Here is a 15766-nt window from a genome sequence, read left to right on the forward strand (position 1 = left end):
CTTAATAAAGGATGTAATACAGGTTCTGTTGAAAGGTCCTAGAGGTTCTTGCATAGAGTCAGATAGCAAATAAGTTTATCTTGTAGTGTTCGGAGACGATTCAGACTAGAGGGTTTTATTCACTGCAGATAAAACTGTGCTGGGCCTATAAAGTGCTAATTATTTTAAAGATGTGGCTCCCTCTTGTGGGTAAAAAGAACTAATTAAAACTAATTAAAAAAAGGAATTTTCACAGTAGACTGTACATTTAAAGATAACAAAAGGATTATTCTAAACCCCTTAAGGGTTCTTCTGTGTCCTTATAAAAAGAAAATCATAAAATGTTCTAAGTAAAACTGTAGAAATGAGTGTTTTCATAAAGTTTGGTCATAAAGGTATAGTAGGTTGCTCTAACAAAAGGTACATCATGGCATAGTTTACATTTCTAAATTCAATTCAATTCCATTTTATTTGTATAGCGCTTTTAACAATTTTGTTGCAAAGCAGCTTACACAATGCATCAGGTATCTGTTAGTCACTAGCCGAATGAACTGAGCCAAGGGTTTACAAAGCAGAACTCACTCACACGCTCATCGTCTATACCGTGTACAGAGTCCCAGGGGTCCTGGAGCCTATCCCAGGAGACATAGGGCATGAGGTGGGGGTACACCCTCGAGAGGATGCCATTCCAGCATAGGGCACACACACACACACACACACACACGCTCATTCAGACAATACAGGCAATTTGGGAATGCCAATTTGCCTAACCTGCATGTCTTTGGACTGTGGGAGGAAACTTGGAGTCTTTGGAGGAAAGACAGATACACTCTGCCAGGCTGCATTGGACAAAACGCAGACATAGAATAATAATAAACCGGGGGCTGTTCTAAAACAAACAGCCCTAATCTTACTTAAAAGCAGGTAAAGCAAATCCCGGGCAACATACACGCCAGCATAGCAGGGGAGAACGGGGAGGTGCAAGGCGTCAGTGCTAACCACTAAGCCACCGTGCTGACAAAGTAGAACTATTACATGTAACATAGAAAGAGACAGGTTTATTAGATTGTATTTCATTTGAGGCACATATTATGAAACTTAATTTGACACCTGCATTTTTCCATTACCTGTGAACGGAGTGGGCGGCACCTCGCTGCTGCTCCAATGTTTCCGCAGCGCTTCCTGTACATCTGCCTCTATTATGCTCTGTCACTGTAGACGCGCAGCAGTCTGATCCAGGGTTTCATTCTCACTTCGTGTGCGCCGTCACTATGGATGCCCTGCAGTCTGATGCAGAGTTTCAGTAGCTACTGTTTGAGCTTGGCCTGATGTACTTGTTTTTACTACTCTTATGTATACTAAATAAAAAATATACTGTTTGTTTATTATAAACACGGCCTGACATACCCATTTTCACAAACTGTTTCAGCAGCCCTTACCTCTGCCTGGCTGTTGCGCTGTTACTGAAGAATCTTCGTATTCCACTTCCAGGTTTCAGGAGCTAGTAGCTCGGCCTGACGTACCCATTTTCGCCATAGATGACGTTGGCTACTGTTACAGTCGGCGTGGATTGTCTGTGACACGGCATCATAAAATGACATAAAAGCTGATGATGACACTGCTATTGCTGGTCTATGCGAACTCCGCCTGCCCACCCACACAAACAAACTTTAATGATTAGCTACTGTTTGCTAACACTAACACTTGTACAGTTGTAACTGTTATATTCTGCAACAGTTACAGTCAGTTCCATACAGTAAATTATGGAACAAAGACGTTTGGCCTCTGTACACCACCAACACTCTGAAATTAAACTGCAACCAACTGCAAGATGAGAGCGGACTAAAAACGTCCAGCTTTAATTCAAGAACTAATAATTAATAATTAATTATAATTAATTAATCTTGTGTGGCAAGACTGTGGGTTTGCCAGCCCCCAGTGTGGTTATAATTCCTGAATGGTTAATGCCACTTTTGCCTATCCCCTTGATTTAAAGCTGAAAGTCTTGAGTTCTCTCAGTGTTTCATTTCGAATTCAATGTGGTGGTCCACAATTCAGCAGACTCCACTGGCTGAAAAATCTTCGTTCCAAAATATGGACATGTATAAGAAGTTTACGGACAAGTGAACATCTTCAAGAAAGAGTACCAAGTAGTTTCCTAAAAACACACAAAAACTGTCTTTGTTTTATTACCTTAATGAGAGAGAGAGAGAGAGAGAGAGAGAGAGAAAAACAAGGCGGGTGAAGGAAAGGCTTTTTATAGTTGTTTACAGGAGAACAGGAGTTAACTTGTATTGCAGATGTTCCCCATTTAATGTAGCTAAAAGCAGTCCAAAACCGGCAGTCATTAGAAAATTATCAGCTTTAAGGAGGTAACAGATCTCCAGTTCGCTCCAGCCAAAATACATCGAAAGTCTTGTGAAGTTTTATATGGACACATGCGCACCTAACTTAAGGACTTAGTATGAATCTTTATCAGGATATTAAACATTACTGCTTATTGCAAGATCACAATTATGCAGTAAGCGCTCAAGAGTTCAACTAATAAAACTATAATGTACAGTATGTGCTATCTACTGTATAAGTGTGGTGCAGCAGAGCGCGCTGGTGCCTCACAAATCTGGCATCCAGGGTTTTACTTCTGAGACTTGATTAGGCTCCTGTCTGTATGGAGTGTCTCATATTCTCCTGCTGGTGGGTTTCCTCCCCTTTTGCACAAAAACGGGAATTGGCCACTTTAAATTGCCCCTAGGTTGGAATTAGTGTGTGTGTGTGTATGTATATTTCTGTGTGATGCCTTTCCCCCAGTGTTTGAAGATGAGGATTAATCAGCTACTGAATATAGATGAATTATTTGTAAACTGTTTCCTAGATATATGACATTTTGGTGTTAAAAGTCTCATATTAAAACCTACAGTGTAGTGCAACTATTGAACGCCAAGCACTTGTATTAAGAATGTTCACTTTGGATAAAATCACTGTATTTGTTAAAGGCATGTAAAAAGGATTAAAGGGATCGAAATAAAAATAGAAATGAATTATTAATTAATTCACATATCGCTTTTCTATATCGCATTATCCTGTATACAGGGTCGCAGGGGCCTGGAGCCTATACCAGGAGGGCAGGGATTCACTCTGGTGGGTGTACAGGGGTAGAGGTGGGGTACATCCTGGATGGGGTGCCAATCCTTCACAGGGCACACACATACTGAACACACACTCACACACTAATTCACACACTACAGGCAGCTTGGGGAACACCAAATGGCCCAATCTGAATGTCTTTTGACTGTGGGAGGAAACCAGAGAACCAGGAGGAAACCTACCGAGTACAGGGTGAACATGCACACGAGTCTACCCAACCTGGACCCTGGAGGTGTGAGGCGACAATGTTTTCCATACATGTCAATATATTTCATACATACAATGCATTCCATACATTTCTGGACATTCAAGTCAAATCTACGTAATAAAGTCTGACATTTACAGGAGACTTTGCAAATATATTAAAGAAGCCTGTACATCTATGAATAATCATCCTGGCCAAGGTGGCTTGGAGTCCACTCCAGTCGTTTCCATGAACAGGTAATAAGTGGATTGACTGATCCTTGAAAATCAATGGATAACTTTTCACCAACTTGCAGAGGGGATGTATCTGTCTGTTGGAACTGTACACACATTACTGAAACTCGACTGGTAGTTTTTACCCCATCCCCTGTACAGTCCTGAGCTCGCTCCAAAGTATTTCCACATGTTTGGACCATTAAAAGAGTTCCTGGGAGGCCAGGGTTTCAGACTTGAAACAAACAGACCAAACGGGTAGACAAAACTCTCTACCTTGATGGTCTCCAGTCACTAGTAAAATGTTGTGATAAGTGCAGTAGGGTAGCAGGGGATTACACAGAGAAATAAAGGTTTTTTTTTTTACACATGACTTAAACGCCCCTTGTATTTCTGCTGAGAGAGATTTCAGCAGTCACTGCAATAAAATTTTACCTCTGAATTAATGAAAGAGTGTTGTGAATTGTAAAACATAACAGTTGTTTCTGCTCAGCACTTCTCTGAATACTAGAGTAACTAGAGTCTAGAGCAAATTGACTTATGGAAAGCAGCCTTATCACAACTGGGAGCAGATTGCCTCACACAAGTGCCTACCTCTGTTATCTATGGCCCTGCTTCGGGCTCCCACATCTGCAGTGGTCACACACTAACAGTCAGACTAGAAGTGACACAAAAAAAAATTACAAAAAGCTTTTTCTTTTTTTCTTTTTTTTTAGAAACTGAGCACTAGATATGTTGAGACAGACTTTTCTCTAAGGTTTTATATAGTGAAAACAATATCCTGATTTTCCATGATTTGATGCAGTCAAAATGTGTTTCCATTATAATCATAATTTGAGCACTCACGACTCGAGTTTTGTCTGTCTCTATAGCACTGAGTAAAAAAACAAACAAAAGAAGTAGAAAGTCTTGAATCTTGGTTAGCCAACAATGGGACATGCTCCCTGGACTGTGAATAATAACCTGTAATTTTTCTCCATATACAGAAACTCCTACATTGAACTCAGCACTGGCATTTCATTTTATGAACACTGTGTGGTTCTCCATCCACACTACTATTTTTATATTTTATTCTTCTTCTGCTCTGCTTTGCAAAAACTGTGTTTTTTAGATCTATTTTTTTTATTAAAGCTGGTAAAAAAAAAACAGTTTCATATATTTTTATGCATCTTCTAAATAAAACAAACAAAAAAAAACCTCTCTCTACTTAATATCATGGAGATCTGTAAACGAGGAAGGTTTGCAAAGAACCATCTGCCGCCATAATTAGCCTCTCTGTCTCTCCCTTCCCTTACATGGAACCTGGCAGATAATCTTGTCAACAGCTCAGCAGGCATGATGTGGTGCATGAGGCTGTGCTGGGACAGACAAACCTTAAAAGATTAACTGTGACAAAAGAAAGATACCCTACTGTAGTTAGTTTGGCATATTTCTCTTACAAGCATTTAAAGATTTGAATCCCGAAAAGACTTCAAGGTGCTGCTCAAAGGAAGGAGATGCATGACTTCAAGGGGACATCAAGGGGAATGCCATAACTAGATTCAATTTGCTCTTTTACTTTTAGACCTTATTACATTGAAGCCTAAACTATCAGGGGACATTTTTTTTTCTTTCATCAGATAATACCTGCACCGTTTTTCATTCATGTGGCGAACACATAAGGAAGGATTTACCAGAAGTTTCGGAGGGAACGATTTCCTTAAAAGTATCAAACATGACTGTATACATACTTTGCCTGGCCAAAAAAAAGTAGCTATTTCAAAAGGGTCAAATTATTGGGCTGCATGAAGCAAAGAAAACAACTAAGGATATTAGAAATTATTGTAACTGGGTAAAAACTTTTCAACATAAAAGTGCTAAATGTAGTGGAAGAAATCACAAAAATCATCAGTGATCATTTTAACATTTGGTGAAAAAATGTTTAGTGAAAAAAAAATCAGCAGTAAAAAAAACAATGCTGTGTTTATTAGTGACTATACACACAGTGTGATTGATGAGAACTCACAAATTAGGAATAAACAGCACTGGTTCCATAAAAAAAAAAAAAACTTGTTAGTGAAGCTGATCAGAAAAAAAAAGGATTCAAACTGCTTTGGAGCAATGGACAAGAAGGTCATGAGGTCTAATGAGTTCAGATTGAGCCTATTCCATAGTGCTGGGCATGTTATGGTAAGAAGGGAAGTGTTGCATCTATCATGCATAGTGCCCACTATTGTCGTCTAGACTGAACAACTTTATGTGGCATTAAAATAAAGTCATGCTGATGACCTGAATGACCAGGGTGTTACATCAATGGAGCCTTTTTCCCCCTGATGGTGTGGGCATATTCCACGGCTCAAATGGGAAAACAGTGGTTCTGGGAGCATGAGCAATCATTTTTAGACATGAATTATAATCAAATCAAATGTGATTAAATAAATGTTATAATAGTGTGCGACTTTTTTTGGCTAGTGTATATGCCAATAAGCCATAACATTAAAATCTGGTAAAGAGAGCAAGTGAACAGTTAGCTCTCAAAGTTGATGTGTTGGAAGCAGGAAAAATGGTCAAGCATAAGTATCAGTGATTTTGACAAGAGCAAAATAGTGACAGCTAGACAACTGGGTCAGAGGAACTCCAAAATGACAGGTCTATAAAAAGATACAGACAGCCTTCAGATAACCACCTATTTAAAAAAAAAAAAAGAAAAAAAGATTTCAGTTACTGATTGAGCCTTGTAGCCTGGTATCACAATGGCATCAAAACACAATATTACTGATTTAGGAAGCCACATCTAACATCAGATGATTGTTCAGTATGGTAACCTGCCCAAATTTGATCTAAATTAATACTGCAGATTAAACAATCCTAAATAAGATTTTTCATGTTTGCATATTTTATGCAAAACCAGTGATGTCATCATTATAATGTCAGAACTGTTACAGTATATGCCAGTCTACCGTCCTCCTGCAAGGTTTAGTTCGGGTCCTATTTGCGTTAACTAAGTAACTGTCATGGACATTTTTGTGACTTATTCGGTACAGACTGAAAAAAGATGATCTGTGCCTATGTGTTTTCTGCAGCGGGTAGCATTACTGTCTGTCAGCTCCAGTGTATCTGGTTTGAGCTTGAGCTCAGGTTACTGTCTGTCTGGAGTTTTTCAACTTCTCCCCATGTCTGCACAGGTTTTCACACCTCATAAAACATCCTAGTGGATAATTTAAGGGTTTTAAATTTCTCATATGCGTGGCTGCGTATTTGAAGGTGGATGTTCTGTATGTATACTGTATGTGTGTGAGATGCCCTGCAGTACACCAGCATCTTAATTTGCATTCATTGCTACCTCAAGGCCATCGTTTCTAAAACAGACTCCTGATCCACTGCAGCCACAAAGCAGTTGAAAATGAATGAAGAAGTAAACTGTGTAGTTTATCTGCTAGCTAACGTTAGATCATAGTGTTAAAAAAATTAAAAAAGGAATGGCCTTTGAAAAAAAAAAAGTAAAAAAATAACTAATCCAACTTTATTCATCAGCAGTTACTGTTAGCTCGTTAATAAGTATGCTTGGACCATTTGCATGCTACTGTAAGCCTCCAGATTTGGTTTCTGTAGTTTGATTTAGTATTCTACCTTTGTGTGCAAGCAGACCTGGCTTCTGTCAAAGCAGAATGTTTCCATGTAGCCTGTGTATTTGTCAATGCTCTGACCCATCAAGGCATGGACTCCACAAGACCTTTGATGGTGTTCTGTAGTATCTGTCATAGAGATGTTAGCAGCAGATCCTTTAAGTCCTGTAAAATACAAGTTGGCGCATCCACAGATTGGGTTTGTTTGCCTAGCACATCCCACAAAATTCTGATCGTTTTGAGAGGGAATTTGAAAGACAACCCAACACCTTGAACATGCTGCCATGTTCTTTAAACCCTTCCTGAACAAATGTGGCAGGGCACATTATCCTGCTAAAAGAAGCTACTGGCACTGAAAATAGTGCATCCTTTTTTTGCTCTTTCTTCTCCAAGGACGCCAGTCATCTAGTGATCACACCATGTCAAACTCGTACCATAATTACACATTTCTGGTTCGACCCAACAAACTCATCACTCACTTGTTTAATAAATCCCTCTTGACCAGTGCTATTGTAATAAGATAACGTTATTTATTTCACCTGTCAGTAGTTTTAATGTTATAGCTAATTGGTCAGGGATGAGAACTTGGTAGATTTCTGTTATCAAATTAAAGTAGAGGAGGCCTAGTGACGTAGTGGTTAGCAGTGTGGCCTTGCACCTCCACGAACCTCCAAGGATTGGATTCCTGCCTTGGTCTGTGTGTGGAGTTTGCATGTTCTCCCCATGTTTGGTGGGTTTCCTCTGAGTATTCAGGGTACAATGCAGAACATATTGACTGTTGAGGTGGGTGACCCCTTTGGGTTTAATTTGTTTCAGCAAGGAAAAGGAATCTACAGTAAGGCCAGAGTGGCCAAAGGTTTGCTGAAACTGGAAACCTGAAAATTGAAAAAAATAAATAAATAAAAATAGATCAAGTAGTCATATGTTTTTTTTTACAATTTTAATCAAGTTTAAATGCATGAAAGTGCAATGGTAATGATGTTTCTGTCAATGTGGACAATGAAAGCTTATTAAAAGAAACCTTCAACCATTAGGAATTTAAAAACAAACAAAAAATATCATAGTTTTCCTTAGTTTTGAAGCCTTGTCCTAGTTGCCAAGCTAATTGGATTGGCTGGTTCAGAGAGAAAGGTCAGTAAAACCCTCCCAATCCTGAACTAAAGCATTAGGCCTAACAGATAAGTATTAGATCTTATAGACCTTCAGTTCTCTCTGGGCTTCCGACACTTTCCATCTGATAATTGACTCAAAGAACAGTCAGGGGAAGCCAACCACACCTAAGGCAAGTGACAAAGACTTTGCAGGATCTTTTCATTGACAGGTGATCAAAAGGACTATTTTATCCATTTTTTGTTATTGTTGTTGTCCACAAAACAGAGGAATTCGGCAAATTTTCTCCCCCTTCAGGAGTTTGGTAGGGAAGGGAAACGGGAAGAGACATGGGCAGTGGAGCAAGTGCTGAGGACAAGGAAATGGCCAAAAGGTCCAAAGAGCTGGAAAAGCAGCTACAGGAAGATGCAGATAAGGAGGCAAGAACCGTCAAGCTGCTGCTGCTGGGTAAGAGCCTTATGCTTGGGTAGTAAAGAGTAAGGCTGTGTCACTTTAATGTCCATTAAGTCTGTGATATGAAAATCTCACAGGAAGTCACTGCTGTAAGAGATCAAAAAGATTAGTTGGCAGTAGCTAACAGATTTTTTTTTTAAGGTTCAATAATAAAAATCCACACTGACAGAAAGCACACATTTTTCGCTTATACAAGGAGCTTAATCTCTTTATGGTGAGACTTTAAATTATGGCATTGTCCTTATCAAACATCAAGCAACATTTTCACTTAAAAGCAGTTAAATGAGGGCTGGTTTTATTGAACTGTGTTACATTAAACCTAATATTTACTTATTTACAGGCTTATTTGATTTTATCTGATTAAATTAATAAACAAATTTAACAATTAATTTCTGAAATTAATTTCAGTTGTTCAGCTTGTATTTGTTGTCTTCCTGAAACCTGACGAAATGATGCTCCAGTGACACAGATTGGGGCTTAAATGTTTTGTAAGCAGTCCAATCTGCTTTCAGTGAGAACTTAATGACAACCATATGTCATTTTAATAAACATTTTTAATTACATCAAGATATATTATGATCTGTTTCTATTCAATATTATACCTAAAATCACAATATTTTTAGCCAAAATGGTTCTATACTTCTGAAATGTAATCTTTTACAGTACCTTTAGTTCTAGAAAGAAAAGCAATCTAATGCATCAACCACATAAAATGATCAATTAAAGGTTTAACTAATATTAATTTGTTATGGTCAGATTATCATCATAAGTGCATAAAATTCACCAAGTTATGAAGAGTTTTTCGAGCCATTTGTAAATTTATCTTATGACTATGAATTTATAAGTGCTGCACATGGATGTCTGATTAAGACATCATATCCTGAAGGCCTACAGCATGCTAGAAGTAGGAACAGAATCCAATTGCTTTAATGATTTAAGCCGAGATCTTCTTAAGTTGTTGGTTAGCCTTTCTTTCAAGAATCTTGTATAAAAGCACAAGGGAATTTTTCCCTTTTTTTGCATTACAATCCATAATTAAAAGTCCTTAAAACCTGCTTGTTGGTTCATTAACAAAATGTCCAATGATGTCCATTATGTTTATCATACTAAAACTACTTACCTGGGTTATGCCATGCTCCTCTAACCAACATAAATTGAAGGTCTGTTTCCGTTTCTGAGGGTGTGTTAAAGGGTTGTAGATGTTGAGTCATTGACACACATAGAAGAAAGACATCATTGACATTAGACGGTCACTGAACAAGTATATATTTATTTTAATAAAAAACATATAGAAAATTAGAATAAGAATAAAAATTAAAAGTATATAAGAAATTGTGTGCATATCAGATAGTGAGAGGTTGTTCCATGCTAAACTGTATATTGTAGTAAACTAAGTCATTGGGCAATTTGCAGCAATTTGAGCTGTACCAGCAATGAAGCAAGTTCTTGCATCTTAAGTTTTGTTTACTGTAAAAGTAACCAGTATTTGCTGTCGCTAACTTGACCTGACATAGACACCCAAAAGAGTCAGAATGTCAGTGGTCTCTTCTAAGCAGATTTTCTGAACACAAATCCAATTAGGTCAATTATTAAAGTAGGTTAGCAAGCCTTCCTATTGACCGAACACTATTAGCATTTACAGGCTTAATGTTTAAGTTCATGATCAACTTTAAACTGTTATCATCTAGCATCACGTCTCTAAAAAATTGATTTAAAGACAATAATTACAGCTTAATTACAAGCCGAAATATAAGTGTACATTTACTTATGTGTTTTTCTCTGCTTGTAGGTGCTGGCGAATCAGGCAAAAGCACCATTGTAAAGCAAATGAAGTAAGAAGAAACACGAAGGCATTGTATTTACATACAATGCTTGAATAATATAGTTACAGAATGTAGGCAGTTCAATTAGGTTTTTATGTCAGATATATGATGCGACACCGCCACTGTCCACTGGACACCAAGGTCATGCTCATATTCGTTCTTTTACAGAATTCTCCATCAAGGTGGCTACACTAAGGAAGAACAAATTGCATTTAAAGCCATCATCTATGGTAATATCCTACAGTCTGCACTAGCACTCATCAGAGGCATGGAAATGCTTGGCATTAACTATGGATCACCAGCATCACAGGTCTGCATCTCAACCCAAATACGCATAAAGAGTCAAAGAGAACATTGTAATTTGCTGCATGCCTGAACTGTATCCAAGTAAAATAAATGTTAAATGACAACCTGCAGAATCCACATGCATGTTTAAATTGTACCCATTTTTTAGTAGTACCTTATGGTACTGATTTTGCATAGAAAAATTTCACAAAATTGTTTCTGTTTTTGTTTACGACACAGGAAGACGGTCAGAAACTGCAAAACTTAGCAGACTCAACTGAGGATGGCACAATGCCCAAGGAGTTAGCAGATGTCATTAAAAGTCTGTGGAAGGACACAGGGGTGCAGGCTGCCTATGAGAGAGCAGCTGAGTATCAGCTTAACGACTCTGCTGGCTAGTAAGTGCAATGCATGATGGTTTTCGTTCATTTATCCTTATATAGACCAAATACATTAAAAAGGAATGATTAAGATTTATGCTATTATCCATCCTGAATTTATACCTAGTCACATTAGTGCATAAAATATTAATACTTTATAAGATACTGAAACACAAAGGCTGTGAACATGAGCCATCCGATATCAGAGGAAGAGCATAAAGATGACTGACTTGAGGCCTGACTTTAGTAGGCACTAAGCATGGAGACAGCCTTCATTACTTCTTGCTTATCAAAATGTAAGATCAAGTGAAATTTTGAGATTTGATGGCAGGGGTAATAAAGATGTGGTCTCCGTTTTTGGCAAGAAAGAACATAATCTTATTCATAGAAGGACCTTCAACTTCAGTTTATGCTTTTTTCACCTAACTCAGATGTACATTTCACAGTTACCTGAGTGACATGGACAGAATCTGTGGTGCTGATTACGTCCCAACAGAACAGGATGTACTGAGGTCTAGAGTCAAAACCACTGGTATCATTGAAGAACAGTTTTCCTGCAAAGAGCTTCACTTTAGGTGAGGCGGTCATCCCCGATCAGAAATTCATAATTCATGTTCCTCTCTCTCAAGTAACACAAATCACTGTTATTGAATTCAACATTCCTCTTCCTTCCATTTCAGGATGTTCGATGTGGGGGGCCAAAGGTCAGAGAGGAAAAAATGGATCCACTGTTTTGAGGGAGTGACCTGCATTATCTTCTGTGGAGCGCTGAGCGCATACGACATGGTGTTGGTAGAGGATGATGAAGTGGTGGGTACATTTTGCTCCAGATCTCAGGTCAGGGTGTCAGTGAATGCATCAATTATTACACACTATAAGTAAAGTAAAATTAGCTCGGAAGCAGCCCAAAGCAACCTATTTCAGGGAGTTGATTAAGCTGGGGCTGTTCGGTCCCTCATCACACTTTAGGCATCACCGTCGCACTGGGCATGTGCTCGCACAGTGGACATTCCACGCAACTGAAAAGCTTCCAACTGAAAAGGTTTACAGGGAAAATATCACATGCACTCTCCATTCACTTAAGTAGAAACAATTGTACATTTGTGCAGTTAGCTGAGCAACCAACAGTGACCGTAGTGCAGTGCATAAAGTCATAGAGATACAGTTAATGTTTACACCAAACATCAGAATTAGGGAAAATGTGTGACCTCTTAGGGCATAAAATTTGTGCCAGACAGGTGAGTTTGAGTGTTTCAGATACTGCTTATGTCTGATATGTCTTCTAGATACCAACAAACAACTGAGATCACACTCGCATGTCTGATGTAAACACTAACCGAAGCTTTTGGTGTGTTTCTTTTACATTTAGGCATTTGGCAGACGCTCTTACCCAGAGCGACTTACAATTTTATTTTTTTTTTTATCTCATTACACATCAGAGCAGTTTAGGGTTAAGGGCCTTGCTCAAGGGTCCAACAGTGGCAACTTGGTGGTTGTGGGATTTGAACCTGGGATCTTCGAACCGTAGTCCAATGCCTTAACCACTGAGCTACCCCTGGCCCCTGACATGATTGGCTGATGATGAAGGATGATGTATACCCCTAATTTCTTTTTCCGTTACTTACTTTTCAGAATCGTATGCATGAAAGTCTTCATCTATTCAACAGCATCTGCAACCACAGGTTCTTCGCAAAAACTTCTATCGTGCTTTTCCTCAACAAGAAAGACCTCTTTGAGGTGAAGATCCAGAAAGTTCACCTCAGCATCTGCTTTCCTGAATATAATGGTAAGTTTATGAGCTTACCATCACTATGCCAGTTTCTCACTCAATCACTCACCATCTATACCACTTTATCCCATATTCAGGGTCGCAGGAGACTTAGGGCATGAAGCGGGGTACACCCTGGACAGGCTGTCAAACCATTGCAGGGCGCACACACATACACACGCTTATTCACACACTATGGGCAATTTGGAAACGCCAATTAGCCCAATCTGCATGTCTTAGGACTGGGTGAGGTAACCGGAGTACCTGGAGGAAACCCACCAAGTTCAGAGAAAACATGGAGGTGGCAGGTGGAGGTGGCAGTGCTAACCACTACACCACCGTGCCGCCTTATGCCAGTTTCTGATAGTTTGAATAGTTTTAAATAATGTACCATGCATTAGGCATGTCTGGAACCTGCAGGCATGCAAAACGTACTGTAATTGTTAATCACACATAAGCTCAAAACTTCTCCATTCCACTGTAGGTTCAAACACATATGATGACGCCAGCCTTTACATCAAGAAACAGTTTGAGGAGTTGAACATGAAAAAAGGCGAAAAAGAAATCTACTCACACATGACCTGTGCCACCGACACAAAAAACGTGGAAATCGTGTTCAATGCTGTGACAGACATCATCATCAAAGAAAACCTTAAGGATTGTGGTCTGTTCTAAAACAAATGACCACGTTTCTCAGGTAGGTAGATGTAAGAAGTAAGAAAGGAAACATGACAGAACTTTGATGTTACAGGAAAATAATTAATTGATGAATGCAGTGTTTTCATGTTGCCCAACACAAAATAGAGCATAGTTACAAATCTGATTATTTTTTATATCACAAATCACCCAAAAGTATAAAATTTAATTGACATGACAGCCTTTTTTTTTTTACTTGAATTTATTATTAGTATTATTTTAATTCAAGGTTATTTAGTCTTGAAGGCTTTCCTGCCTTGAAAAACTTAAGGGAATGGCTTTATGCCTGACTGGTACACTGGTAAAATGTACTACCAACTGAGAAAAATGCTAAATAAATGTCTTCTCAAAAAAACCCTTAGTATATCACATACTGTTACACACTTTATTTTTAAATTAATCACTCTTGTTCATATAAGCAGCAATCTTTGCATAAATTGTCTAATAAACCTGCCATAACTGACACTGACATTATATGTATACAAAATTAACACCTTTAAGATTAATTGGAGGGATTTTACAACAGTGTGGTACACATAAATGTATATGTCTTATAACTAAACAATAAAAATCATAAACGTCTACTTTGCCCAGAAAGTTTGCCTCATCACCTACACATGATTCTGAAGACTCAGAGAATGCATGATGATAATCACTACTGCGAGAAAGGTCAGATGCCCTTCATAAATAATCAGCATACTGGACATTGAAGGCTGCACCTAAAGGCAAGATTCCAGTCTTCCCAGTATAAAGCTAAATGTGATGCAATCAGTTTTAGAACTTCTATTTTTAAGGAAAGAAAATGTGCTGTTTTCAGGTTGAAGTTGCTGGTACACACTGGGAAGAGATTTATTTTCTCTTCGATTTAAAAGGCTAATTCAGTAGTTAAACACCGATAACACTTTGATTAGAAATGTAATTAATTTGGTTTATGTACAGTGTATAGGACTTTCTTGTAAAAGTTTTTTTTTATGGGATCAGCATGCTGTATAATGTATGAACTAATTATTCTCCCTATAGTTCAAATATACAGTTGTGTTCAAAATAATAGCAGTGTGTTGAAAAAAGTAAGTAAAGCTCCATATCCATAAAATAACTTTTTATTTCAATCACACAAATGCACTGGACACCCTGCATGTTTTCTGAATCACAACATAAAGAAAAATGTGCTAAATGTACTGTATTATTAGTTTACAGAAAGTGAAGAAAAACTTTTAGTCTGTTCAAAAAAATAGCAGTGTCATCATTCATCTTTACAAGGTGATGCATTTACAGTTTAAACAAAAATGTTTGAAGTTTAATCTTTCTTGTGCATCTCTGAACTAATATTTACTTGTATAACCTTGGTTTCTGAGAACTGCTTCACATCTGTGCTGCATGGAGTCAACCAACTTCGGAAACCTTTGAACAGGAATTCCAGCCCAAGAACCAGCATTTTTTTTGTCTCAGACACAGCATTTTTAATGTCAGACCACAAGTTTTTTTCATTGGATTAAGGTCTGGGAATTGGGCTGGCCCCTGCATAACGTTAATCTTGTTGGTCTAAAACCAAGATGCTGCTCGCTTACTGGTGTACTTGGGGTCGTTGTCTTGTTGAAACACCCATTTCAAGGGCATTTCCTCTTTGGCATAAGGCAACATGACCTCTAAGTATCCTAATGTACTCAAATTGATCCATGATCCCTGAAATTTGATAAATAGGCCCAACACCATAGTACGAGAAGCGTCCCCATATCATGATGCTTGTGCCTCCATGCTTCACTGTCTTCACAGTGTACTGTGGCTTGGGGGTTGCCTGACAAACTGTCTGCAGCCTCTAGACGCAAAAAAAAATCTTGCTTTCATCAGTCCACAAAATATTGCGCCATTTCTCTTTAGGCCAGTCAATGTGTTCTTTGGCGAACTGAAACCTCTTCAGCACATGTCTTTTTTTCAACAATGGGACTTTGCGGGGGCTTCTTGCTGATAGCTTTCTGGTTTTGGTCTCCATTTTAAAACATTTGATATCATTTTAGCAGAGCAGCCTATCATCTTTTGCACTTCTTTGTATGTTTTCCCATCTCTAATCAACTTTTGAATCAAAGTACACTGTTCTTCTGAACAATG

General features: G+C 38.3%; 1 protein-coding gene across 2 annotated transcripts; it reads left to right on the plus strand.

Moving 5' to 3' along the window:
• Nucleotides 1-8373: 8373 nt before the first annotated feature.
• On the plus strand, nt 8374-14823 carry gnat2 (guanine nucleotide binding protein (G protein), alpha transducing activity polypeptide 2). Of its 2 annotated transcripts, none has more exons than XM_053504062.1 (9): nt 8374-8702; nt 10498-10540; nt 10700-10841; nt 11057-11214; nt 11643-11771; nt 11877-12006; nt 12829-12982; nt 13449-13661; nt 14255-14823. In XM_053504062.1, the coding sequence occupies exons 1-8, from the start codon at nt 8585-8587 to the stop codon at nt 13637-13639; spliced, it is 1065 nt and encodes a 354-aa protein (XP_053360037.1). In that variant the 5' UTR covers nt 8374-8584; the 3' UTR covers nt 13640-13661; nt 14255-14823. The 2 variants fall into 2 exon arrangements, with proteins under 2 accessions (XP_053360037.1, XP_053360038.1); XM_053504063.1 differs by having other exon boundaries at nt 14259-14823.
• The last annotated feature ends 943 nt before the right edge of the window (nt 14824-15766 follow it).

The sequence above is a fragment of the Clarias gariepinus genome, chromosome 9 (assembly GCF_024256425.1).
Source record: "Clarias gariepinus isolate MV-2021 ecotype Netherlands chromosome 9, CGAR_prim_01v2, whole genome shotgun sequence".
NCBI classification, from domain to species: domain Eukaryota; kingdom Metazoa; phylum Chordata; class Actinopteri; order Siluriformes; family Clariidae; genus Clarias; species Clarias gariepinus.

Bases quoted from the DNA above. Each gene is read 5' to 3' on its own strand.
- gnat2 (XM_053504062.1), top strand. From the start codon at position 8,585: ATGGGCAGTGGAGCAAGTGCTGAGGACAAGGAAATGGCCAAAAGGTCC. The intron at 10,541-10,699 runs GTAAGAAGAAAC...GTTCTTTTACAG, and splicing joins ACCATTGTAAAGCAAATGAA to AATTCTCCATCAAGGTGGCT. The intron at 12,007-12,828 runs GTGGGTACATTT...CTTACTTTTCAG, and splicing joins TGGTAGAGGATGATGAAGTG to AATCGTATGCATGAAAGTCT.